At 44.6% G+C, this 25,990-nt stretch overlaps 1 protein-coding gene across 1 annotated transcript in view; it reads right to left on the bottom strand.

The window, feature by feature from the left end:
* The window catches only part of LOC142139603 (nectin 1a-like), an 83,901-nt gene that overhangs the window by 2,022 nt on the left and 55,889 nt on the right, over positions 1 to 25,990 (bottom strand). The window contains exons 6-8 of the mRNA XM_075197349.1: positions 11,074 to 11,170; positions 6,562 to 6,612; positions 5,061 to 5,132 (exon numbers count right to left, since the gene is read on the bottom strand). Coding sequence (XP_075053450.1) covers positions 5,061 to 5,132; positions 6,562 to 6,612; positions 11,074 to 11,170 — 220 coding nt within the window. The remainder of the gene's footprint in view (positions 1 to 5,060; positions 5,133 to 6,561; positions 6,613 to 11,073; positions 11,171 to 25,990) is intronic.

Consider the following 25,990-nt stretch of genomic DNA (forward strand, 5'->3'; position numbering starts at 1 on the left):
CCAGTGTCGGACTGGCCCACAGGACTACCGGAAAAATGACCGGTAGGCCCCTCTGCCTTACGGCCACACCCCCTTCTAGAAGTGGGCAGAGCCCATTCAGCTCACATGTTCGGTATCCCCGCTGCCCTCCCCGGCGTCCCTGCTGCTGTGTGTACAGAGTTCATCTCGTCTGCTTGTTATAAACCTTTGTAATCATTCTCACTGCCGGCCTGGTGTGGAGAGTTCCCCAATCACCATCCTGATATCACCCGTGTTACACGCAGTACGTGTGCCCAGATCCTGCCAGCGTGTTAGACAGAGGAGCATGTGCCTGCTGGGAGACCAGGTCCAGGGATTCTTGTCAGATATTTCCAGATAAGGGTTTGACCACAGGGAACAGTTCCCCCTACGCACATCAGACTTCTTGTCAGTAAGTGTGTTACACACAAACTGTCTGAGCGTGAGCAGAATAATAAAGGGAATACTCGTAGAATATTTAACTTAAACCAGGAATTAATGAATGGCTGCTGAACGTACGTATCCTGTCATCCAGCCGGCAGCCACGTTCTGCATCAAAGGGGGGGGGGGGGGGGGTCAGCTCACCTGGTGATCGGCGTCCCTGCTGCTACAGATGACTGGCTGCAGTCATCTTTCAAATGCAATCGCAGCTGCGATCATGTGACCTGCCCCCTCCTCCTCCTGTCAGCTGACTGTCTTATGCTCCCGCCGCCGCTGAAGGACTAAGGAGCAGAGGCTGCATCAATCAAAATATGGGTAAGTAGATTTTCTTATTTTTATTTAATATTATTGGATATTTATTTTTAATTTCCTCCAAATTCCAGGACTTTCACTTGACACAGAATTATCTTATATATATATCCTCCATCTGTTCTCTAGCTACTGGGTAAGCAGAGGCTTACTGCAGAGAATATATATATATATATATATATATATATATATATAATATATATATATATATATATTAGTGTGTGCGCGAATTGAGAGAGCACTATTCCATGGCATATGTGAATTGGGGGGCACTATTGAGGGTATAATTTGAATTGGGGACACTATTGTGGGCATAATATGAATTGGGGACAGTATTACGTGGCATATGTGAATTTCGGGTACTACTGTGTGGCATAACATTGTTTGGGGCACTACTGTGTGGCGTAACATTGTTTGGGGCACTACTGTGTGGCATAATATTGTTTTGGAGGCACTACTATGTGGCATAGGGGGGCTGCCTATCTATACTAAACTATAGTGAGGGGGGGGGCTGCCTATGCTAAACTATAATTAGAGGGGGCTGCCTTTGCTAAACTATAGGGAGGGGGGCTGTACAGAGAACACTATAGGGAGGGGGTGATGGGACCTTTAATTTAATGCTGGGGTGGTTTGGGTCTATAATTGAATGTAGGGCTGAGTGTGGGGAGGAGGGCTATCTATTAAATGTGAATATTAATATTTAATGTGGGAAATGGATGTATTAAACGTAAATGCTATTAATTTCTTGCTGGGGCTGTTTGGAGGGAGGGTAATAGGTTTATTTATTAAATGGGAATAGTATTAATTTAATGTTGGGGTCGGTTGGAGGGAAATAGATCTATTTATCAAATGTGAGTACTATTACTTTAATGTTGGGGCTGGAGAGAGGCCTATTTATTAAATGTGGGTGCTGTTGATTTAATGTCAGGGATGGTTGGTGTTTTCTAAATGTATCCATTATTTTTTCCAAATAGGGCCCTCAACATTCCAGGATCCAGACAAGCCGCAACTAAAGAAACCAGAAGCCACAGGTGGTAAAAGTGACAACAACAAGTAGGACAGTCTGTCAAATGTTCTGAGTCTAGTGCAAGCTTAGCTAACCTGTGGCACTCCAAGTGTTGTGAAACTACAAGTTCCAGCATACCCTTCCAGCAATAAGCTGCTATATATTGGCAAAGCATGCTGGGGCTTGTAGTTTCACAACACCTGGAGTGCCACAGGTTAGCCAAGCCTGGTTTACTGGAACAATCCAAATTTTTGGTGACTGTTCTGCCCAATCTAAGGGGCAGGTCAAGACTGTGTACTCTATATACACACTGCATTCTTTATATACTACACTATGGTACTAGCTGTCCTTCGTGAGCTGACCACTCCCCCTCTAGTGTCTGGTCCCGCCTCTATGATGGCCGGCCACACCCCCACTGGTGGGCCCCTAGCATTGCAGTCCCCCGGTGGGCCCTTCATGCCCCAGTCCGACACTGTATGCCACTATCTGTCCCCTGTAAACACTCCAGCTCACTGTATATCAACAATTTTAATGCACCATTAGCTGTGATGTCGCCACATATTAAACACGACTGTTCCCAGACACTTAAAGGGCAGAAGTCCTTACACTAAATGTATTATAATGTCGTCATCTGCTTTTTCAAATCAATAGGAGTCTCCGGAGAGATCAGCAGAACAATGCCCCCGATAGACACATAGGGCCTGAGTCATTAAGGAAAGTAAGGCAAAAAAAAGGGTAAATGTTCTACGGGACAAACCATGTCACAATGCAAGGGGTGCAATTGAGTTTATTATTTTGCACATAAGGGAAATACTGGCTGTTTTCACAACACACAAATACTTGATAGCTTTATTTTTAAACTTAAATTTAAAGTTAATCTAGGACATGACCTACCCGAACTATAAATCTGCCATCACATTTTAAATTTGCCTCCCCCCTCCAATGCAACATGGTTTTGCCCAGGTGCAAAGTTATTCCTTTTTTTTATGCTCTCCTTAATGACTCAGGCCCATAATCTCATACTAAGGGTTCTGTTTATTAATTAGAGATAAGCCCTATCTCCAGTGAAATTGGGCATTTTCATTGGAGATAAGACTTCTCCCTATCAAGCATTCTCTGCCGGTGGTAGCAAGCCCGGTCATGCATGCGCTGATCCTCTCTACTGGTCTTACCACTACTGCCCAGTTTTGCCTTGGTGATGGGAGGTTTTCTATCGCTGCAATTAGCAATGATAGAAAACCAATACTATCGCTTATTATTAATAAATAGTAGGGATGAGCGGGCTCGGATTCCGCTAATCCGAGCCCACTCGAACAGTGCGGATCCGACGGGATCCGTGCACTGTTTGGGTATTTCCGGCGGCGCCCTCAATCCAAAACGAGGCTATGACATCCAAGTCTCGGGTCGGATCTCGCGAGACTCGGATGTCATAAATTCCCCGCTTGCGGCCGCCATCTTCATTTGGGCTGAGATCAGGGAAGAGGGAGGTTGTAGGGTAGTGGTGCTCCTGTGTGATCAGTCCAGTGGTGCTTTATGCTTTTGTCATGTGCTCTGTGCTGCTGAGTCCAGTGGTGCTTTGGCCAGTGCTCTGTCCTGCTGAGTCCAGTGGTGCTTTTGTCCTGTGCTTTGTTCTGCTAAGTCCATAGTAATTTTATAATTATTAAAAAATCATAAAAAAAAATTATAAAAAAAAAAAAAAAATATATAAAAAGAATTTTAAAAAAATATAAAAAAATAATTTAAAAAGTATAAAAAAAATTCTAGAGCAATATATTCTTGCAGTCCAGAAATATTAGTACTGCAATATTTACCTACGTTCACTGTTCTTGCAGTCCAGAAATATTAGTCTGCTAAATTAAAATACGTTCACTATTCTTGCAGTCCAGAAATATTAGTACTGCAATATTTACCTACGTTCACTGCTCTTGCAGTCCAGAAATAATAGTACTGCAATATTTACCTACGTTCACTGCTCTTGCAGTCCAGAAATAATAGTACTGCAATATTTACCTACGTTCACTGTTCTTGCAGTCCAGAAATATTAGTACTGCAATATTTACCTACGTTCACTGTTCTTGCAGTGCAGAAATATTAGTATCAGATATTAAACTACGTTCACTGTTCCTGCAGTGCAGAAATATTAGTATCAGATATTAAACTACGTTCACTGTTCCTGCTACATCAAAAAAGCATGAACCTGCCCTGCCATCAACTAAAACAAGAGATTGTGACGCGCTTGAACTCCACCCTCTATATGCTGCAGAGGATGGAGGAGCAGCAAAATGTCATTCAAGCCTACACAGCCACCTACGACATAGGCAAAGGAGTGGGGATGCGCCTGAGTCAAGCGCAGTGGAGACTGATTTCCGTGTTGTGCAAGGTTCACACTGGTACACACTGAAGGGGGCGAGGAATCAGAGGATGAGGATGAGGACGACATCTTGCCTCAGTAGAGCCAGTTTAGTTTGTACAGGGAGAGATGAATTGCTTTTTTGGTGTGGGGGCCAATCATTTCCATCATCAAACCAATCATTTCAGCCACAGTAGTTTGGTAGGCCCTGTCGCTGAAATGATTGGTTTGTTAAAGTGCGCATGTCCTATTTCAACAACATCAGGGTGGGTGGGAGGGCACAAGGACAATTCCATCTTGCACCTCTAGCAAACTCTTGCAAACTGCCATCCTGTCTGCCACTGCAGTGCCACTCCTAGGTGGGCCACGTGTTTGTGCCGCCCACTTGTGTCGCTTAGCTTAGACATCCAGCTACCTCGGTGCAACCTTTTGGACTAAAAACAATATTGTGAGGTGTGAGGTGTTCAGAATAGACTGGAAATTAGTGGAAATGAATGTCATTGAGGTTAATAATAGTGTAGGAGTGAGAAAAAACCAAAAATATGTATTTTAGCACTCTTTTTGCTTTTTTAAAAAAAAATCAGAACCCAAAACCCAAAATCAGAACCAAAACCTTTCGTGGAGTGTTTTGGCAAAACAAATCAGAACCCAAAACCTCAAGCTAACCAGAACCCAAAACCCAAAACACCAAAAGTGGCCGGTGCACACCCCTAATAAATAGGCTTGTTAATCAAGAAAAACATTGATTTTGTTTTACTTTGGCCAATAACTAAATATAACTAGACATCGGAAATAATTCAGCTCCTGCAAATAATTTCTAACTGGGAATTTACTATTCTCAGAATCTTTTGCATCAAAGCTTTAAATCCAGAATATTAAGTAAAACCAAGAACGCTCCCAGTTTGTTTCTTCGATACACAATTACAATTAGATTTGATCTGCAGTCTGTCTGCTAACCTTTTATGTTGTTCTTGTGAAGAATCAACTTCAGCGTCAGGCTGCTGCTTCCCGTGTGGTGTGTATCTGTCTCTGTATAGGAGAATACATGTCATATAATTACTTGTGCATTTCTACCAAAAAGTTCGCTCTGTTAGGTCATTACGGCTGAATTCTATCCTGGCCCGAGGAGGGGCGAGACTTGGCTCAGCAGCCTATTAGGAACATTTTAAAGGAAATTTTTTTTTAGGAGCCAGCCCAAGGTAGGCCAATATGGGACCAGCCCAGAGGGCAGATGCCCCTCTGCCCCCAAGTCCAGCCAGCTGATCCTGGTCTTAAGCCCAAAACTAGGGGCCTGGTCGGACAGGAGGCCAGTAGCCACAGGTAAATTCTATGTCCATAGTTACATTCTGATGTGGGCAATTCTGTACAGAACATTTCTATTACCTATAAGACTGCAAGCCAGCCATTCATCATCATCAGTTATTTTTATAGCGCCACTAATTCCACAGCTCTGTACAGAGAACTCACTTACATCAATTCCCGAACCATTGGAGCTTACAATCTCAATTCCCTAACATACACAGACAGAGAGAGAGAGAGACACTAGGGGCAATTTTGATAGCAGCCAATTAACCTACCAGTATGTTTTCGGAGTGTGGGAGAAAACTGAAGCACCCGGAGGAAACCCACGCAAACACGGGGAGAACATACAAACTCCACACAGATAAGGCCATGGTCGGGAATCATTCAGTTGTAAAGTTAGGCTTCTGAGCAGTCTCACACCTCCCTCCCTATTCAAGAGAAACAGGACCTCCACTCTCGTAAACAGATCTTTAAATATATAGGGACTAACGGCATGCCAAACAAATTGTGTTAAAATATTGTTATTTCAGGTGCAAACATTTTTTTAAAAAACAATAGAGTAAACTTCACAGATGATCGACTATTCCTGTAATGTTCCCATGTGTTAAAGGTCCATTGTGAGTAGGGATCAGCAATCTCTAAACGGAGTTCCATTAGCCCCGCCTTCATCACATATGAAACATGACTGTTACTGGGTGCCCAGGCAGTAGTCCTTCAACTAAAGTCTTATAACGTGATGATTTGCTATTCAGTATTCCTAAGCCCTGTCAATGTCTTTTTGGGAAATATGTGTAAATGGTTTATTTTTCAGTCTGGAAATAGGTATTTTAAAGATGATGAATTTACTACTGTCTCGAGAAGCAGAAGAGTGCCCTGATCCAATTACAAATCAATACATTTTATAATATGTTTTATGCATAACTTCATACTTAACCATTATGCATATTTGAAAATCTTGGGGTCTTAGGCCCCGGCAAGTCATTTCCTGCAGGAAGTTATTGTCAGCTGTTTCGGATTGCTTGCACCAATACTTGTATGGTAACTGGAACAGAGAAACACAGAATTGCATACACTCTCTGCTTTTCCCTTTAAACACAGCTACATTCAGTGATGGTGCTGTGGGAATAACCAGAACAGATCTGGTCTGTTTGCTCACCGTGCATGTGATTCTCCAGGTTCTTTCTCAGGGGATTTCTTGCATGAAAGTCTGTATAGAACAAGAAAAACACCGGTTAATTTATCCAAAACGTTCCACCACTCCCTAAATCAAATACTAAATATATTAACCACAAGGATTTACTGTGTCCCCTTCAAAACCTCAGCGGGACCTCTACAAAGCTTTCTACCTAGCTGCTCCTAACCTCTAACCCTATATCCATGTGTCAAAATCTATTCCTAACAAATTCTAATTTCAGCTATTGAGGCTAATTCAGTTTGATAGAATAACCTGACAGGGTTAATTACATCAATTGTTAAACTTGCATTCATTGCTGTAGAATTAAAAGAAAAGTTTTGCTTCTAAAATTATTGGTATTATAATTTTCGATTATAAATGTCTCCTTGACCTACTAAGTGCCATGTTGACCTTGATTTACAAAAATAACTAAAATGTTCAAGACAGTTGGGATTTTATTTTTATTTTACATTTTAGTTAGGTCTTATGGACATGTACGGAGGATTTCTGAATATGAATGTTCTTGTTTAGTTTTAAGAAAATAACAGTTGAATTGCTTTGCTAAGCTGACGTTTATTTTGAATCACACATTTAAAAAGCAATAATGTTTTGAACTAAATAAGTTCACGAAACCTTGTTTACAGTGCGGGGTCATGAATTATCAATGATTTATATAGTGCCATCATATTACATGTGCATTACAATGCTAAACTGGTCCTTGGTAAACTTCAAAATGGTCAAATCCAGTGTCCCCCTCCCATCTGTGCAATGAGACATCAAACACAAGCACAAACTGAGTAATGAGCCAGCTTAGCAATGTCAACCTTATATTATAAGACAGTGAGCAGGAACCATGAACATAACTTTTCATTGAACTATAGGAGACCAGGTAATACTACTTTCACTATCTTCTATCCTTCTATAGATATTCTCACAATCCTGTCGCCTTCACTTTCAGAATATTGCTAGAATATGTCCCTTTTATGATGAAACCAACTCTCTCATCATCTCCGACTGCAACCTTGTATCTGGAATTCCCATCACCTATCGTGGCTACTGTAGAACCTGCTTCAGATACAATGATCTTCTCTCAATGCTCAATATCCATTACTGTACAAATTCCTACACTGGCTTCCCGTGTCCTCCAGGATCCAAATCAAATTACTCACCCTCACCTACAAAGTGAGGGTAACAACACCCATTTAAACATCTCTAACCTCATCTCTTAATACTCTTCCTCGTGCCCTTCCTCTGCCTTTAACCTATGCCCGGCCAACTTTCTTATATCACCTCAAACTATAAGGATTCTCCCATGCTTCTACCCACTGATGAAATTCCCTGTTGAGACCCACCCGTGGTCTTCAAATCTTTACAAACATTCACTGAAAACCAACCTCTTTACTACGGCCTAATAGAACTTAGTCTACTCCTACACTACTCACAACAGTGTGGAAGGGTTTTTTCGGCTGTCCATCTTCCTGGAGAGATTTGTGAAAGTTGCATTTTACATGTGCCGGTAATTACCGTATTTCCCCATGTATAAGACGCACCTTTTTCCCCAAAATTTTGGGTCTAAGACCTGGGTGTGTCTTATACAGGGGGGATCGAAGGGGAGCGGGGCAGCATTACAGTGACAGCGGGGGGGGGGGGGGGGGTCGAGGGGGAGCTGGACAGCGTTACAGTGACAGCAAGGGGGGATCCAGGAGGAGGGGGACAGGCACAGTGGCAGCGGGGATCACGGAGGAGGGGGACAGGCACAGTGGCAGCGGGGATCACGGAGGAGGGGGACAGGCACAGAGGCAGCGGGGATCACGGAGGAGGGGGACAGGCACAGTGGCAGCGGGGATCCAGGAGGAGGGGGACAGAGGCACAGTGGCAGCAGGGATCACGGAGGAGGGGGACAGGCACAGTGGCAGCGGGGATCACGGAGGAGGGGGACAGGCACAGTGGCAGCGGGGATCACGGAGGAGGGGGACAGGCACAGTGGCAGCGGGGATCACGGAGGAGGGGGACAGGCACAGTGGCAGCGGGGATCCAGGAGGAGGGGGACAGGCACAGTGGCAGCAGGGATCACGGAGGAGGGGGACAGGCACAGTGGCAGCGGGGATCCAGGGGGAGGGGGACAGGCACAGTGGCAGCAGGGATCACGGAGGAGGGGGACAGGCACAGTGGCAGCGGGGATCACGGAGGAGGGGGACAGGCACAGTGGCAGCGGGGATCCAGGAGGAGGGGGACAGGCACAGTGGCAGCAGGGATCACAGAGGAGGGGGACAGGCACAGTGGCAGCGGGGATCCAGGAGGAGGGGGACAGGCACAGTGGCAGCAGGGATCACGGAGGAGGGGGACAGGCACAGTGGCAGCGGGGATCACGGAGGAGGGGGACAGGCACAGTGGCAGCGGGGATCCAGGAGGAGGGGGACAGGCACAGTGGCAGCGGGGATCACGGAGGAGGGGGACAGGCACAGTGGCAGCGGGGATCACGGAGGAGGGGGACAGGCACAGTGGCAGCAGGGATCCAGGAGGAGGGGGACAGGCACAGTGGCAGCGGGGATCACGGAGGAGGGGGACAGGCACAGTGGCAGCGGGGATCGCGGAGGAGGGGGACAGGCACAGTGGCAGCGGGGATCCAGGAGGAGGGGGACAGGCACAGTGGCAGCGGGGATCACGGAGGAGGGGGACAGGCACAGTGGCAGCGGGGATCCAGGAGGAGGGGGACAGAGGCACAGTGGCAGCGGGGATCCAGAAGGAGGGGGACAGAGGTACAGTGGCAGTGGGGGGGGGGGGGGGCGATTGCAGGGAGAGTGTGCTGCCCGGCTGCTCTGATCACAATCCGAGCAGCCGGCCATTACACTCTCCCTGCCTTTTTTGACAACTACCGTAATATTTTTTTTTCAAATTCTGGGGCCAAAATTAAGGTGCGTCTTATACATGGGAGCGCCTTATACATGGGGAAATACGGTAAGTGTGGGGGAAATAGTGGCTGTCTGTTAAATGGTAAGTCTAGATTTTGTGCTTGTCGCTCTTACAGTCATTGCCATTTTAACATCGCTGTAAGTTGTGTCGGACACAAAGTCACTCTACTCATGCCCAGAACTGGATCATACGCCATCTTCGTAAGCAAAGGACACTAATTACAGTCTACGATTTCAGGGAGGGAATGGGAAGGGGACTTGGCATTTGCCCGTAGTCAATTTACAGTAAGGCCGTGCCAAACTCGAGGGCACGCAGCCATGTCCGAATCCAGCTATGGGCATCTCAAACTAGCTTGTGTTTCAGCGTATTTCTTGCTCCAGCTACAGTGCTAGTCTAAGTCCTGATCAGTAGTGATGACAGTCTGATGACAGTCAGTTTTCCATGAAATGTATTTCATGGAAAACAATAAATGAAAAAAAAATTATTTTTTTTTTCTGTTTTATCATTAATATTTAAATTTTTTTCATCTCTGTGCATTTGTTTGCTAATTTATATTCCACATAGACATTGGACGTATCCTGCCCTGTGTTTTGTAGTACAGCAGAGCAGACCTACATCCGAATTGATCTGCGCACGTATCTTCAGATCCGTTTCTTGTTGAATTCGGGAGTGCGCAGAGCCGATTTAAGTGCATTTTAAAACAAACGCACATTGCGCTGAGTATGTGCGCCTTGGTGAATCAGGTCAAATATGCTTATACTTCTAATGTAATTCTATAAAACAAATCTTATATATTGTAATTGGCAGAGGGATTATTTGTTTTTAAATATCCTATTTGCTGAAGCATCAAAAAGCCATTTGTAATATCAGTTTATTGGAACAATTCACCGAGATATCTTAAAGCTATATCATCTTCTGTATAATGGGAGTATCTTTAATCTTTCATTTTTTTCATTTAAGTGTGAAATAACTTTTCCTTTTTCTTGTATACCTATTGTATACCTATGTAGTTACAAAAAAAGTTGAAAAATATAACATTTTGTCAAATATCAATTTGTAGCTGATGTACATAGTTGGATTCAATTACAATGGCTTTCTTTTTTTTTTTTTTGCTATAAAACATATTGGGCCTGATTCATTAAGGTACTTAAATTAAGAAGTTAAATTATTTCAGTCTCCTGGACAAAACCATGTTACAATGCAAGGGGTGCAAATTAGTTTTCTGTTTTGCACATAAGTTAAATACTGACTGTTTCTTCATGTAGCACACAGATACTTGATAGCTTATTTGTACAATGAAATTTAAAGTTGATATTTGTGTGCTACATGAAAAACAGTCAGTATTTAACTTATGTGTAAAACAGAACACTAATTTGCACCCCTTGTATTGTAACATGGTTTTGTCCAGGAGACTGAAATAATTTAACTTCTTAATTTAAGTACCTTAATGAATCAGGCCCATTGTGAATAAGTTGCCAATTCCAACAGAGGGATATTTTCTAATATTTAAGCAAGATCCAAAATAAGTTAAGTGCACATATTCTACAATTTTTTAAACATTACCACTGTCATATAACCTACCTGGGTACTTTTAGTCTTGAATACCATAACAAAATCACGATAAACAGCAAGATAAGGACAAAAGTGAGAACAGGTAGCACACGACAACGACGAGGGTCTAAAAAAAGAGGAAAAAAATAATACTGTTAAGAATTCATTATCCACGTTATGTTTTAGTATTCTATAATATTGTCAAAATAAACAATTCTGCATGTCAGATGACGGACTGAAATATTATTAGCTGACGCTGGGACTCATGGGAGAAAATCAAATTTACTGGGTCACAAAACCTAAAATACAAAGTAATAAAATTGTGTGCATATGCGTTAAAAACACAATAAAACCATTGTCCTATGGAATATATGGTTATACAGACCATTAAGTCTAATGATTCGGACAGCAGAAAATAGAGGGAGTATATTGGTACAGAATTATTTAAGACTAAATTGAGATTCGATTATATATAAAAATATACTATATAAGAAAGAACCTTAATGCTGCCGTAGGGATAAAGAAATATAGAAGGGAAATCCCTCTCCATCATATAGACAATAGATAAATATATATCCCTTGTGCAGATGTAAATATAAATAAAAAAAATGTGTATATAAATTGAAAAACATTTTTTCTATTTATATTTACATCTGCGCCAAGGGATATATATTTATCTAATATCATAGGTCTAGATACATGAATGTACCCTGACTTGTGTTTTCTACAAAATTACCATTTATTGCTGATCAATTAAGCTCAACTCCTTGAGATCCTGAATCCCTCTGACTTATGTGTTGACACACATATTTCACAGCGGGTGAAATAAGTATTGAACACATCAACATTTTTCTCAGTAAATATATATTTAATGTGGCTATTGTAATGAAATTTACACCAAATGTCACAACAACCCTTACAATCCACACATGCAAAGAAATCAAACCATAGATAGTCCGTAAATTAGGTTTTGTGTAATAATAAGAACAGAGGGCTGGATATAAGCTCGAGGGATAACAAAAGCTAAGGCTGTGTTGAACTGTATTGGACTCTGGGGGTTAAATGGGGTGGTCTGATCAGGACGTCCGGATGAGTCATGGGGAGGAGTTACGGAGGTTATATATGGGATAGGCGGAGAAGAATCCATCTCTTACACTGCTGGACTTTACCCTGCTGGACGTTACACTGCTGGACGTTACACTGCTGGACGTTAGAGGCTGCTTGACACAGATAAGTACCGTATTTATCGGCGTATAACACGCACAGGCGTATAACACGCATCTTCATTTTAAGAGGGAAATTTCAGGAAGATTTATTTTGCCATTCTGGTCTCCTTTAAATCTGTGCACACTGCTGCACAACATCTATGTAATACACTAGCACTTTGTTAAATATATATATATATTATAGAAATAATTTTAGAATATTTTCAGCACATACAGTAATATTTATTACTTGCACATATTGGATCCAGCATGCTGGCACTATTGTATCACCAGTTTTTCACATATGGGAATTAGCATGTTAGCACTTTATATAATTATTTTAAAATGACTATATACCGTATTTTATCTGTTTAATTGTTAGTTAGTTGTTGCGCCGTACACAAAACCCCACTTTACTTCACTACTTTACTTGTACCTGACGGGTACAAGTTCTCCTACCTCAGACAGCGAACTCTCGCAGTGCAGAGCGTTGCCGTGGTTACGCTCCGATGGCCGCGAGAATTAGACGTGAGGAAGGCGCGGCTTGCCGTTGCCTACTGATTGCCTCACACTCCACACGCTATAAAAACATGGCTTCTTAACATTATATCGGCGTATAACACGCATACATCATTTGCCCCCTATTTTCAGGGGGAAAAAAGTGCGTGTTATACGCCGATAAATACGGTATATCTCTTAGTCCGCTGTCTCTGTTTCTCAACACTTGTGTATATCTGCTTGTTTCTTCTCTTTGTCTGTGCTCTTTATTTCTTTTCTTTTACCCTTGATTGTATAGTACTTGTATTTTCGTGGTTGTTATCCCTGGTCCCATCTCCCGCTACATCTCCCTCCACCACTCCCTCCTTGTCCCCGCTCACGCTCTCCCCCCCCCCTTTGTTGTGTTTTTGTGTGTGCCCATTATTTAACCCCAGCCACGATATGGACCCACGCTCCCCCGCTTCCTCCCGCTCCCCTCCCCCGCCCGGTTCCTTACCTTTAGCTGACCAGGCATCCCGCTCTCATGTGAGAGCTAGTAGGCGCCGGGCCTTCCCCCCGTCACGAGATGCGGCGGAGGGGTATGAGTCTGGTCTCCATGGCCGCCGCCCGGCCGGAAGTGACGTCGGACGTCACTTCCGGTCCCGGGTCCGTCGCCATGGCAACTCCACGAGCGGAGGATCCGCTCGTCTAGCTCCAGCCAGGGGGAGGGTAAGTGGCCAGCATTCAGCGGCGGAGAGGGCAGGGCACCCCCCCGCCGGTAGTCAGCATCATAGGTCCGTGGGCCAGCATGAGGATAGCGCTGGCTCACGGTCAGTACAGGGGGGTGGTGTCCCCCCCCCACTAGTGTTAGCAGGCCCAGCAGTTCCACTGTTAATACAGGGAGTTGCCCTAGGGTGCCTGTAATTAGTCAGTCCCAATCCCTGTCACGGTCCCTCAGTGTACAGGGTAGCTTACATGGCAGGGGTAGTCCTGTTCTAGGGGAGGGCAGGGATGTACGGAATGGCCCGTGTGGGATAGATAGGGGTCTGCCTCCTTCTTCCTCTCCAAGGGGTAGTTACCAGGGGCAAGTACAGGATGTTTCACATGGGCATAGCCGGGCCAGAGAGAATAGAGCCTGATCCCATCGTAGTCAGCAGTCAGACCGGGCAGCAGGGGGCAGCGGACAGGTGGCTTCCGGGTCCCGCAGGGGTAGATCTAGGAGTGGATCAGGTCCCAGTAGTGTTGCCCCGGAAGGGCAGTGGAGCGGGCTAGCCGGGTGGTGCAGGAGAATCACAGGTCTGGTAGTCAAGCAAGGCGTTCTTTGTTGATTGGTGCTGTGTCCCTGGCGTCATGTAGTAACGTGTCTCTCCCAGCAGATGGCGTCGCTTTCAGTGGTGGTCGAAGGGATAGGTCCGTGACTCGAGAGCGGCAGGCCTCGGCTGAGGCGGAGATGGAAGGTCAGTGGACGGGCTTGGAAGGAGGGTCCGCGGAGCAAGGTGAGATGAATGTCTTTGATATGTATGACGAGCAATCTGGGGGGTCTGGTAGCTATAGCTGTAGCTCTAGCATGTCTTCTTCGGATTCACAAGGTAGTCCGCAGCGGTTAGTGAAGCGCTTGCGGAAGCATTTTGTTACTAGACAGTCAGAGCGCTCTGCGGATAGGCATAGACATTTCAGGGGCTCCAGGCTCACGGGGGATGACACTATGCGCTGCGCAAGCACAGGTATATTTCAAGGTGTCAGGAAGACAATACGCAGTAGAATTCACAGGGGGCGTTTCGTTGATATGTTTGAAGTTTCCAAGCAGGGTAAGAAATTGGTGACAGAGGCCATGGCCAGGGGAGGGGGCGGGGAAGCCAGTTACAAGACCTATAAGAACTGGCTGTCGGGCGCTTACCTCTTTGCGGCCTGTTATATGGAGTCTCGCCCTAGCGAATGGATGGATATGCTAAAATATCTGCATATGATACACGAGATGTACGTGTCCTCCCGTCCCGGGGTTTGGCTGGCCTACGATGAGGTTTTCAGGGAAAAATATAAGGGACACGCCAGCCTAATGTTAGGTTACAAAGATGTTGAGACTTGGTTGAAGGTGTCCCAAGAGGGGTGGGGGGCCGCCTCCACAAGCGTCACGTGGCGGAGACAGACAGGGCGGATGAAGGGTAACGCGCCCTTTCTCAGCAAGGGCCGCTGTTTCCTGTTCAACCGATCAAGCTGCCCTCACGGACAAGGGTGCAGATTCACCCATGCATGCATTAAGTGCGGGGGAGGGCATTCAGCAAAGGCATGTGACAAGCAGGATAGAAGAGGTGGCTCAGGTGGTCAGCCCAGCACTGGCGTTGGGGAAGGCAGGGTCGCCGATTAATTTGGCGAGCCTGGGCAGGTGGCTTAGCCGCTATCCTCATAGGATTGAGGCAGAGTTTTTGAGGGAAGGCTTTAGAGAGGGGTTTCGAGTTCCTATCGAGGGAGCGGTTCAGTCGGGAAAAGGGGGAAATTTGAAATCGGCTAGTTTGCACCCAGGGGTTCTATTGGAGAAAGTTCAGAAGGAGGTGAGGTTGGGGCGCATGAGTGGACCTTTTCGGGACCCCCCATATCGGGACTTGGTGGTGTCCCCGGTAGGGGTGGTTCCTAAAAAGGTGGCAGGGAAATTTCGACTCATTCAGCATCTCTCATTTCCACATGGGGCGTCAGTGAACGATGCGATCCCAGATGAGTACTGTACGGTCACGTACCAGTCCTTTGAATCGGCTCTGGACATGGTTCGGGGATTCGGGGAAGGGGCATTGATGGGGAAAGTTGACGTGGAGTCGGCTTTTCGTCTGCTGCCGCTTCATCCGGATTCCTTCCCCTTTATGGGTTTTAAGCTAGAGGAGGGCTATTATGTAGACAGGTGTCTTCCCATGGGGTGCGCGGTGTCCTGTGCATTCTTCGAATGTTTCAGTTCGTTCTTGCACTGGTGTATCTGCGCGGGCACAGGCCACCACGGAGTCGCCCACTACTTGGACGACTTCTTGGTGGTAGGGCCCGGGGAGGATGAGACTTGTAGAGACATGCTGTTTGCGGTGAAGGCTCTTTTCCATTCCCTGGGGGTACTAGTGGCTGGGGAAAAAACTGAAGGCCCCACCACCAATTTATCATACCTGGGTATTGAGATAGATACTGTCCGGGGTATCTGCTGCTTGCCAAATGATAAAGTGAGTAAGCTAAGGGGAGCTATAGGCGAAGTGATAGGCCAAGGGGGAGTGTCGTTGAGACAAGCGCAGGAGTTATTGGGACGTTTCAATTTTGCTTGCCGGGTGATACCCATGGGCAGGGTATTTTGTAGGAAGCTGGAGAGGGCAACGGCGGGGAACAGGCGACCGCATTGTCGAATCTCACTCTCGGAGGAAATCCGGGAGGATTTGGCAGTGTGGGACCTGTTCTTGCAGGATTTCAATGGAGTACGGGTATGGCCCGGTCCTCCGGTGTCCAGTCCGCAGCTGGAGCTATTTACAGATGCAGCTGGGTCGGTAGGGTTTGGAGCATATTTTGCCGGCGAGTGGTGTACTGCTTCATGGCCCGAGGAGTGGGTGGCGTCCGGCTGGACAGCTAACATGACGCTACTCGAGATTTTTCCCGTGATCGTGGCACTGGAGCTATGGTCAAGCAGGTTAGCTGGAAAACAGGTAGTTTTTTGGTGTGACAACCTCGGTGTTGTGCAGGCAATAAATGGACAAAGGTCCAAGTCCCCCCCAGTAATTACACTTCTGCGTAGGTTAGTCTGGCGCTGTCTGGCCTGCGATATATCCTTTCAAGCTCGGCATGTGCCTGGAGTCGAGAATGAGTTGGCGGATGCGTTATCTAGGGGTCAGATGGAGAGATTTAGGGTCTTGGCTCCTGGGGCATCCCTAACGGGTGTGCCCTGTCCCTCTTACGTATGGCAGATTGTCAAGCCAGCATAGAAGGGCTGGCCGAAGCCTCCCTGGCTCCCTCGACGAGGAGGAAATATCGGGCTGCATGGACGGAATGGTGCACTTTCCACAGCCAAGGCCTTGGCGGTAAGGAAGGTGGGGATAAGCGGATGCTGGCGTTTGTCTGGGCCGGGTATCAGGCAGGCAAGTCTAAGGCCTCCATGGTGGCCGCATTGGCAGGGATATCATTCTTTGCTAGGATGAAAGGAGAGAGAGACTTTACAAAAAGTTTTTTAATTTCAAAGGCCCTGAGGGGTTGGGCGAGAGAAAGACCGGTTCATTCGGATCAAAGAAGGCCTATCAGTGACTCGTTGCTAGGGAATATGGTGGCCGCAATCTCGACAATTGCTAGGGATAGCTACGAGGTTGCTTTGTTTCGCGCTGCTTTTGTTATGTTATACTTTGGCGCTTTGCGGTGAGCGAGCTACTTGCTTCCTCTCGTACTTCCCCCTTGTCAGGCATGCTAGGCCAGCACGTAATAATATCTAGCAGCTCTGTGTGTTGTAAGGTGAGGAAGTCTAAATCTGACCAGTTAGGGAGAGGGCGCTGGGTTACATTGGTCCCAAGGGTTGGTTGTTCTGTATGCCCTATTGTGTTAATCAGCCAATTTGCCTCCCTTAGACCGAGTGGTGCATTACCTTGGTTGGTGCATGGTGATGGTTCACCTCTCACCAGGTACCAATTTTCAGTGGTTTTTAAACGCACATTGACGGCTGTGGGTGTGGATTGTACGCAGTTTGGCACACATTCTTTCCGTATTGGTGCAGCTACATCTGGGGCGGTTGCAGGGGCATCAGAGCCTGCCTTGAAGGAACTGGGCAGGTGGAAAAGTAATGTCTACAAACGTTATGTGCGACCCTCTCTTCTTTCCTGAATTTCTGCTCTCCTGATCTGAAGCTGCGGGCGGATTCACAGGGCTTCGGCTGCTCATGCTTTTTAAGCAGGGCGCGAGGGTTTTGTCCGTTTTTTCCCTCTAAAGTGGGGCCACGATTGGCTTGTTGGCTCCATGAGGTTTTAATGGTTTTACCCTCGCTTGTGTTTCAGCTCCCCTCTTTGTTTCCTTTTGCTACTTGTGTGAATGTGTACCTCTTGTGTGGTGGTCTGCTGAGTTGCCTGTTATGGGTGTGCAGGATAGAATCCTGGGGCCATGCTGGTCTTTGCTTTTCTTCTTCTTAATTTTCAATTTCCAGCTGCTCGAAAGTTTTGCTGGTATTTGTCGTTAACATGCATATTGTTTTTCACTGCCTTCTTTACAGAGCACAGGACCCCGCGGCTGGTCTGGGTTTTGGGACATTCGTTTGTGCATTGGGCTGCTTTGCATAGGGCTATAGGTGATACTTCAGCTATTCCGGGGTCGGTTGTGGTTCAGTGGATTGGTCAGAGGGGTTTAAGATGGACGGGTTTTCGTAGGTTGTTAGTAAATGAGATTGCTAAAAGGGGTGTGCCTCATGTGTTGGTTATTTATCTGGGAGGAAATGACCTGGGTATAGGTAGGACCGTAGATTTGGAGTTCGTAATTCAGTCGGAGTTGGCTTGGGTCCGTGCCTCCTGGCCTGACTTGTTAATATGCTGGTTGGATATATTGCCTAGGTTGTCTTGGAGATATTTTAAGGAAGGCAGAGTGGCTGACGAGGTACGGAAAAAAGTGAACTCGGTGATTGCTCGATTTATTCGCTCTATTGGTGGAGTCCGTATACAACATCCTCTTATACGTTTCCAGAGTCCTGGGCTATATCGGTCTGATGGTGTTCATCTGAATGAGGAAGGCATGCGTTTGTTTGTTGAAGATATTTATAGAGGCTTAGCTCGAATTCTTTAGGTGTGGTGGCGGGCCGCGGGTCTTGAGGACCCGGGCGTGGCCGGAAATCGCAGTACAGTCGACGGCCAGTGGTAAGGGCACATGATGGTATCGGGCACGCTTAACCCACCTGTTTTCAAATGGAATAGGCTATTAGTCTCGGTCCAAGTACTTCCCGACCGGGTTGACTTGTGGTTGCTTCCGTTAGCCTAGAAAAGGGGAGGGTTCTGTAGTGCCCGGGGCGGTAGCCCCGTTTAGGTAGATATGTGCGCCTTGGGGTGTGTGGTTGTCCCCCGTTTGCGGATGCCCCCTGGAAGGCTTAGGGCATCCTGGTTGGCCTGGCGGATGTCGACTCGGACTGCTCCTTTCTCCACCACCATACCTGCAATAAATCCCGTGTTACTTTCCCCACATTTAAGTTGTCGTGTCTTTATTATGGTTATGGTTAAAACGATAAGAGAATAATGTAAGGAAAGGTATCAGCCATTAAGCATTTTATGTGAAATGACACAGGCAAAAAGTATTGAACACGCTTCCTGAAATTTATTTAATACTTTGTACAACAGCCTTTGTTGGTAATGACAGCTTGAAGACGCCTCCTGTATGGAGAAACTAGTCTCATACATTGCTCAGGTGTGGTTTTGCCCCATTCATCAACACAAATAGTCTTCAAATCTTGAAGGTTCCGTGGGCTTCTTCTATGAACTCTGATCTTTAGTTCTTTCCATAGATTTTCAATTGGATTCAAGTCAGGTGATTGGCTGGGCCATTGTAGCAGCTTTATTTTCTCTCTCTGAAACCAATTGAGAGTGTCCTTGGCTGTGTGTTTGGGATCATTGTCTTGCTGAAATGTCCACCCTCGTTTCATCTTCACCATCCTGGTAGATGGCAGCAGATTTTTATCAAGAATGTCTCGGTACATTTTTCCATTCAATCATATGCAGTATGCCAGTACCGTGTGCAGAAAAACAGCCCCACAACATGATGTTCCCACCTCCAAACGTCACTGTTGGTATGGTGTTTTTTGGGGTGATGTGCAGGGCCATTTCTCCTCCAAACATTGTGTGTATTATGGCATCCAAAGAGTTCAATTTTGTTCTCATCTGACCACACTGTATTCTTATTGTCAGGAGAAGGAAAATATACCACACCAGGTTTTATAGTTCCCCAATCTTTCAAGAGGATAGTCAGATTTATGACTGAAACATATTTCATATAGTTAACCCTCCTTACCCAATTCTTACCTAGTTCTTTAACTAATTAACATTTACTTTCACTTAAGTCACTAAAATTCTTTCACACATATTCATCAATCAACATCCCATTTTTACTCTAGGATCTCTATTAATTACATCTCAATTCTTATTATTTATTTATTTATTTTTCACTTTTTATTTTTTTTATTCTTTTCTTATTTTTATATGTTTTTTATTTCATAACTTTATAATATTTCTTTGTTTGCCCATACAGCATCGTTACTAGGGTGCTCCCATCATCATCAGTTTAATTTCTGACATACACTTTACCTCTCAAATTGCTCAGTTGAGGGTTATTGTTGTCCCTTTTATTCATATAAGTGTAAAAAGTAAAAAAATGTAGAAAGATAAAACACTAGTTTTGATTGCATAATAATGGTAGTACAAATTTCTCCTTTAGACATGAACATCTGCACGGAATCACAATATGTATGACACACCTCTTACCATTGATTCTCGAGCTGTCAGATTCATTCATTGATACAAATACTCCTAATCACTGGGGACGTGTTGCTGTGGATGACGTCAGAGGGAAAGAATTCCCCCACTATAAAAGACCAATGGGTGTACTCAAACGGGTTGCCTTGACAAAGCTATTCTGTAGCGAAACGCGCGTCGGATCTGTCCGCGCCGCTAGCTTCCCTCTATGTACTAGGGTTTAGAATTATACAATGCTCCATTATGCATTATTTTAGGTCAGACAGGGTTATTTGGGAACATTAATCCAGTGGTTCCCAAACTTTTGCAGTTCGCGGCACCCTTAGAGTCTCCATAATTTTTTCAAGGCACCCCTCCAAAATAATTACCGAGCAGTCCTGTTTTAGAAGTAGTTGGGTCAAAAAAATTTAATAAGTATTTAGGTCAGGACAGAAATGCTTATTTAGTTGTATGCAAAAATGCCCCCTCTGCATTAAGACACTCTGCCCCCTCTGCCCTCTCCCGCTGCCCCCTCTGCCACACTGTCCCCCTCCTCTGCCCTCTGCCACGCTGTCCCCCTCCTCTGCCCTCTGCCACACTGTCCCCCTCCTCTGCCCTCTGCCACACTGTCCCCCTCCTCTGCCCTCTGCCACACTGTCCCCCTCCTCTGCCACGCTGTCCCCCTCCTCTGCCCTCTGCCACAGGGGTGCCGCGATTTGTACATTGACAAGCTGCATGAGAGAGGAAGATGCTGGCTCCCAGCGCCCGGCGGATTTGTAAGTTTTTGTTTTGTTGTTTTTTTCCCTGACTGGCCCGCGGCATCCCTGTGACAGTGCCGCGGCACCCCTAGTTGTTACATGCAGCGTGAACACTATGTAGATAGTGTCGGCTCGCTACACGATATGGGTGGAGTGTAATTTAACTCAGCTGATGGTCTCCTCGGTAGTAGAGATCCTTGTGATCCTAAGGCTGCTAGTTATTACTGCTTTCCCATTTTTTTAATCGTTATTGAACTTATACTAGCAGAATAATTATATATACATATCAGGAGCATTTACTTATTGAGAAGACTCTGCCATAACAGTCAATTAAATAGAGTACACATTGCCCTTATTGTAAAAACTTCTAAACAAGAAAATAACCTGAATGATTTATTAAAACAGAGTATTGTTTTATTGTAGCTTTATTCATATTAATTCTTGCAACGATCACTATTAACCTATTTCCTCTACGCAATATTCAAATAAGAACCATATCAATTATTATATATATATATATATATATATATATATGGGATATAAACTGGCAGGTGCGGCTACAGCAGTATTTCTTCTGCTTATTTTACCAGCTTATTTGTTAGGTACACATTTCCATTTACAATTTTTAATATGTTCTACAATAAAGTTTTATTTTAACTGTTTAACAAATATATTTGTTAATATAGTTCCTAAGGGTACCCTTATATACACATTGTTCTCCGCTTTTCTATGCACGCTGTATTCTCGCAGTATTTCACAGGCTTGTCCAAATATTGTGCAGCAAACTTTAAACAAGCTTCAACATGATTTTTCTTCAGCAAAGGAGTCTGGCGTGGTGAGCGTACATACAGGCCATGGCGGTTGAGTGTATGAATACAAAGACTTCATCAGGAGGAAAAACCACCTACTATTGGCACTACGATTGGTTTTTGGATTCCTATTGTGCTGTATGGTTGGATTCCTACACACTGACATTCACAGGTCAAGCAGCTTTTTTTGCTTGGTATGTTTAAACACATCACTGGGTGCAAGGCACAGGATTAATTAAGGTACTGCACTATTGCTGGTCCTTTTTTTTTTTTTTTTTTTGTCGGTCCTGGTACATATTGGGGGATCCTTGATGACATCCCAAGGAAAGGTGTGAGGACCAAAATTCGATACGTTGAACAAACAAGCTATTATCTGGTATGCAAGATAATTCCCACTATACTTATATTATACTATAGGTTTTGGTTCCTATAACACTACACTGCCTTCTTTCCTTTCTAGAATTGTTTTCGGACCTACCATCCGGCAGTTTGACCCCTCAACTCGTAAATTTAGCCTTTACTACCCCTCCCACGGGGAGAAGGGGGGATGATGGAAGTTAACTGACTTCACTATTCTAATTTTTTTGTCAAATAATGTCAGTATACCAAATTTCAGGTCAATTGGATGAGCCCTTTCTGAGAAAATAGTTTTTTCCACACACACACACACACACACTAACACACGCCGCTAGGCTTTTACTTTTATATATTAGATAATGCTAAGAATTTAGTAGGTCAGTGTATAACTCCGCCCAGCAGGTGGCGCTGCAGCTTGTTGGTTTTTTTTCACACACAGACTAACACACGCCACTAGGCTTTTATATTATAGATATGTTCGTTTTTTTCTTTGCTCACGATGAAAGTTTCATCAGAAAAAACTAATTGTAATGTACTTAGAACTGTACTTGTATGATTTAAACGTGTAATTTTATACTTTCCTTGATTGATGGTCTCATTCTGGTTATCGGACTGTGGTAAATTATCCCCTTTTCCACAACATTTAAAGAAGTTTCAAAATCGTCTAAAGGTGCAGATGGACACAAAGCCTTTTCTTCCCTCAACAGTATTTTATTTTACACTTGAGAAAAAGTCTAAATAAAGTGGGTTATCCCAAAGTGGTTTTAGGTTGGTATTTGACAATTTTTCTGGTTATTACCTAACTCACACCCAGGGACCATCTCCAAAACTAGATTGCTTTATGTGGTTGTCAAACTTTACCTAACAAGTACAGGTATCACTGTAATAAAAGCACAAATATATATATATATATATATATATATATATATATATATATATATATATATATATATATATATATATATATCTACTGTTCTTATTAAACATTGTATATATTAATTTATATATTGTCACTGCATGTAATTGTACTGCAACTTTATGTTTCAATTCATGTACAGCTAAGGCTCTACAATGTATACTTAGACATTACAGAAGTAAGATAAGATAAAGTTTTCACATTCCAAGACCATTATGTACTAGACATAGAACAGATGAAAATAATGTAAGATTACTAAGAAATAGATTGAAATTGGCTATGCATTGTTTTGTGATTTTTATTTTTGCAATTTAGTAAAATATGCCCCATTTTCCAAATAAGGTATTTCATAATGTTGCGCATGTATATGTCTGTGCTGGGTGTACTCTGAGTGGCTTCACATCTCACTTTGTTCCCCCCTTCAGCATCTCTCTCTGTTCCCCCCCTTCAGCATCTCTCTCTGTTCCCCCCCTTCAGCATCTCACTCTGTCCCCCCCTTCAGCATCTCTCTCTCTGTCCCCCCATTCAGCATCTCTCTCTGCCCCCCTTCAGCATCTCTGTCGCCCACTTCAGCATCTCTCTCTGTCCCCCCATTCAGCATCTCTCTCTGTCCCCCCATTCAGCATCTCTCTCTGTCCCCCCCTTCAGCATCTCACTCTGTTCCCCCCCTTCAGCATCTCACTCTGTCCCCCCCTTCAGCATGTCACTCTGTCCCCCCCTTCAGCATCTCACTCTGTCCCCCCATTCAGCATCTCTCTCTGTCCCCCCTTCAGAATCTCTCTCTGTTTCCCTCTTCAGCATCTCTCTCTGTCCCCCCATTCAGCATCTCTCTCTGTCCCCCCATTCAGCATCTCTCTCTGTCCCCCCCTTCAGCATCTCACTCTGTTCCCCCCCTTCAGCATCTCACTCTGTCCCCCCCTTCAGCATGTCACTCTGTCCCCCCCTTCAGCATCTCACTCTGTCCCCCCATTCAGCATCTCTCTCTGCCCCCCTTCAGCATCTCTGTCGCCCACTTCAGCATCTCTCTCTGTCCCCCCATTCAGCATCTCTCTCTGTCCCCCCTTCAGAATCTCTCTCTGTTTCCCTCTTCAGCATCTCATTATCATCATCATTTATTTATATAGTGCCAGCAAATTCCGTAGCGCTTTACAATTGGAACAAACATTAATGAGTATTTGTCCCCCCGCCTCCTTTAGAATCTCTCTCTGCCCCCCCTTCAGCATCTCTCTCTCTGTCCATCCCCCCTTTAGCATCTCACACTCTGGCCCCCTTACTCCCCGTTCCTTTACTTATCTTCTTTCCTCATTTTCTGCTGTCTTATTTCCTGATGTCCTCTGCTGCTGCTCCTCACTGACACTGTCGGACGTGATGACGTCACGCCCAGCAGTCAGTGAGGAGGAGGGTCCGGCGCTGGATTGGTAAGTTCTTCTTTTTTTTCCCCTTCTTCTTCTTTTGCCATGGCGGCCGCGGCACCTCAGGGAACCGCATCGCACACTTTGGGAACCGCTGTATTAAACTAATAAATCTATTACATTTACCTATGAAAGACTATGTACTGGAACTTTATTCAGGCGAACTATTTACAAATATATGTGTGAATGTAAATGTATTTAGAAGTGTTCGCTAGTGTTATTGTGTAATACGCCCTACAACGCCGCAGCGTGCTATTTGCATATTTTCACATAAAGCCAATTAAATCGATGTTTATTAATTTGAAATGACTTCATCCAATTGTTTGATTTTCACATCCTGAAAACCAGGAGAAGCCAATGAGCCTTGTATCGATTCTCCAGCCCACTGCACCTTACCACTCTTTCACACTGATCCATCACTAGGACCATATCCCCAACTAAACCCACTTCATCCTACTGTCTCTCCTAATGCCCCTCCAGGATGAAGCTCTAATGGGCAGTGTCTTATATCTGACTGCCGTCCGTCAAACTTGTATGTCCCTTGTCTTGTCTGATGATTGTTTTCTGTATGCTATATAAGTTGATCTGTTAATTGCATCCATGCATTTATTATTCTGCTCAATTTAATCTGTTATTATGCTTACTGTTTTAATGCATGTAATTTATGTCAATTCGGTCAGGTACTACATAATCTGAAAATGTACATGTCGCCTGCAATTCAGGAAGGGATCCTTGATCCGATTAAGATGCAGAGACAAGCTGGAGCAGCTCGGGGAGCAGATGCAACAAGGAAAATCGATCTGGAACCTTGGACACTGCAAGTCAGATACAGAAGGTTTCCGCAGGGCCTAACATTTCCTTGTCTGTTCTTAAGTAATGTGAGTTAGAGAAGCTTTTCTACATATTACATATTCCTATCTGAGAAACGCAGAGGCTGGACATAGTTGTGTATGCATATTTGATTAGTTTCATAGTAGCTTAATATTTAAATATAACTGCACGCTACAGATGCAAAGGTTGTTTTTTATAATATAGTTGCAAGAAAATTATAAATATAAACTTTCCCTGAGTAATTTCAATCATCTCTATAATACATTATTGCAAGTAGTCGCATGTGCATCAGATGAAGTGCTTTGTGTTTTAACTGTACAATTCTGTTTCTTCAGTGACTATACTGCCCTGTAGCTTCTGCAGTGTGCATAGACCTAGAGAGACCTATGTGATTGGTTGATTGCACTTCACCCCTGGTTTGGTATTGGTACAGTACATAAATAAGGTTGGCATAATGTCAGCCAGAGAGTGATCAGTGTAATGTACTGGTAATAAGTCACTGCTCATATATGAGACTGACATAGTGTCAGGCAGAGTGTGTAGGGTAGGGGAAGGCATGTGTTAGTAAAGCTGGTGGGCAGAGGGTGACATGTGAGAAAAGGCTGGTGGACAGGGGTTGGTATGTGAGAGAAGCTGGTGGGCAGTGAGCTGCATGTCAAATTCTAGGTTTTTAAATCTGAAATAATAAATATTTTATCTTTACAAAAAGCAAGAAATTAAATGGACAAACAAATCTTACAGTTTTACATGTCAGATAAAGG

Source organism: Mixophyes fleayi, chromosome 2 (assembly GCF_038048845.1).
Source record: "Mixophyes fleayi isolate aMixFle1 chromosome 2, aMixFle1.hap1, whole genome shotgun sequence".
NCBI classification, from domain to species: domain Eukaryota; kingdom Metazoa; phylum Chordata; class Amphibia; order Anura; family Limnodynastidae; genus Mixophyes; species Mixophyes fleayi.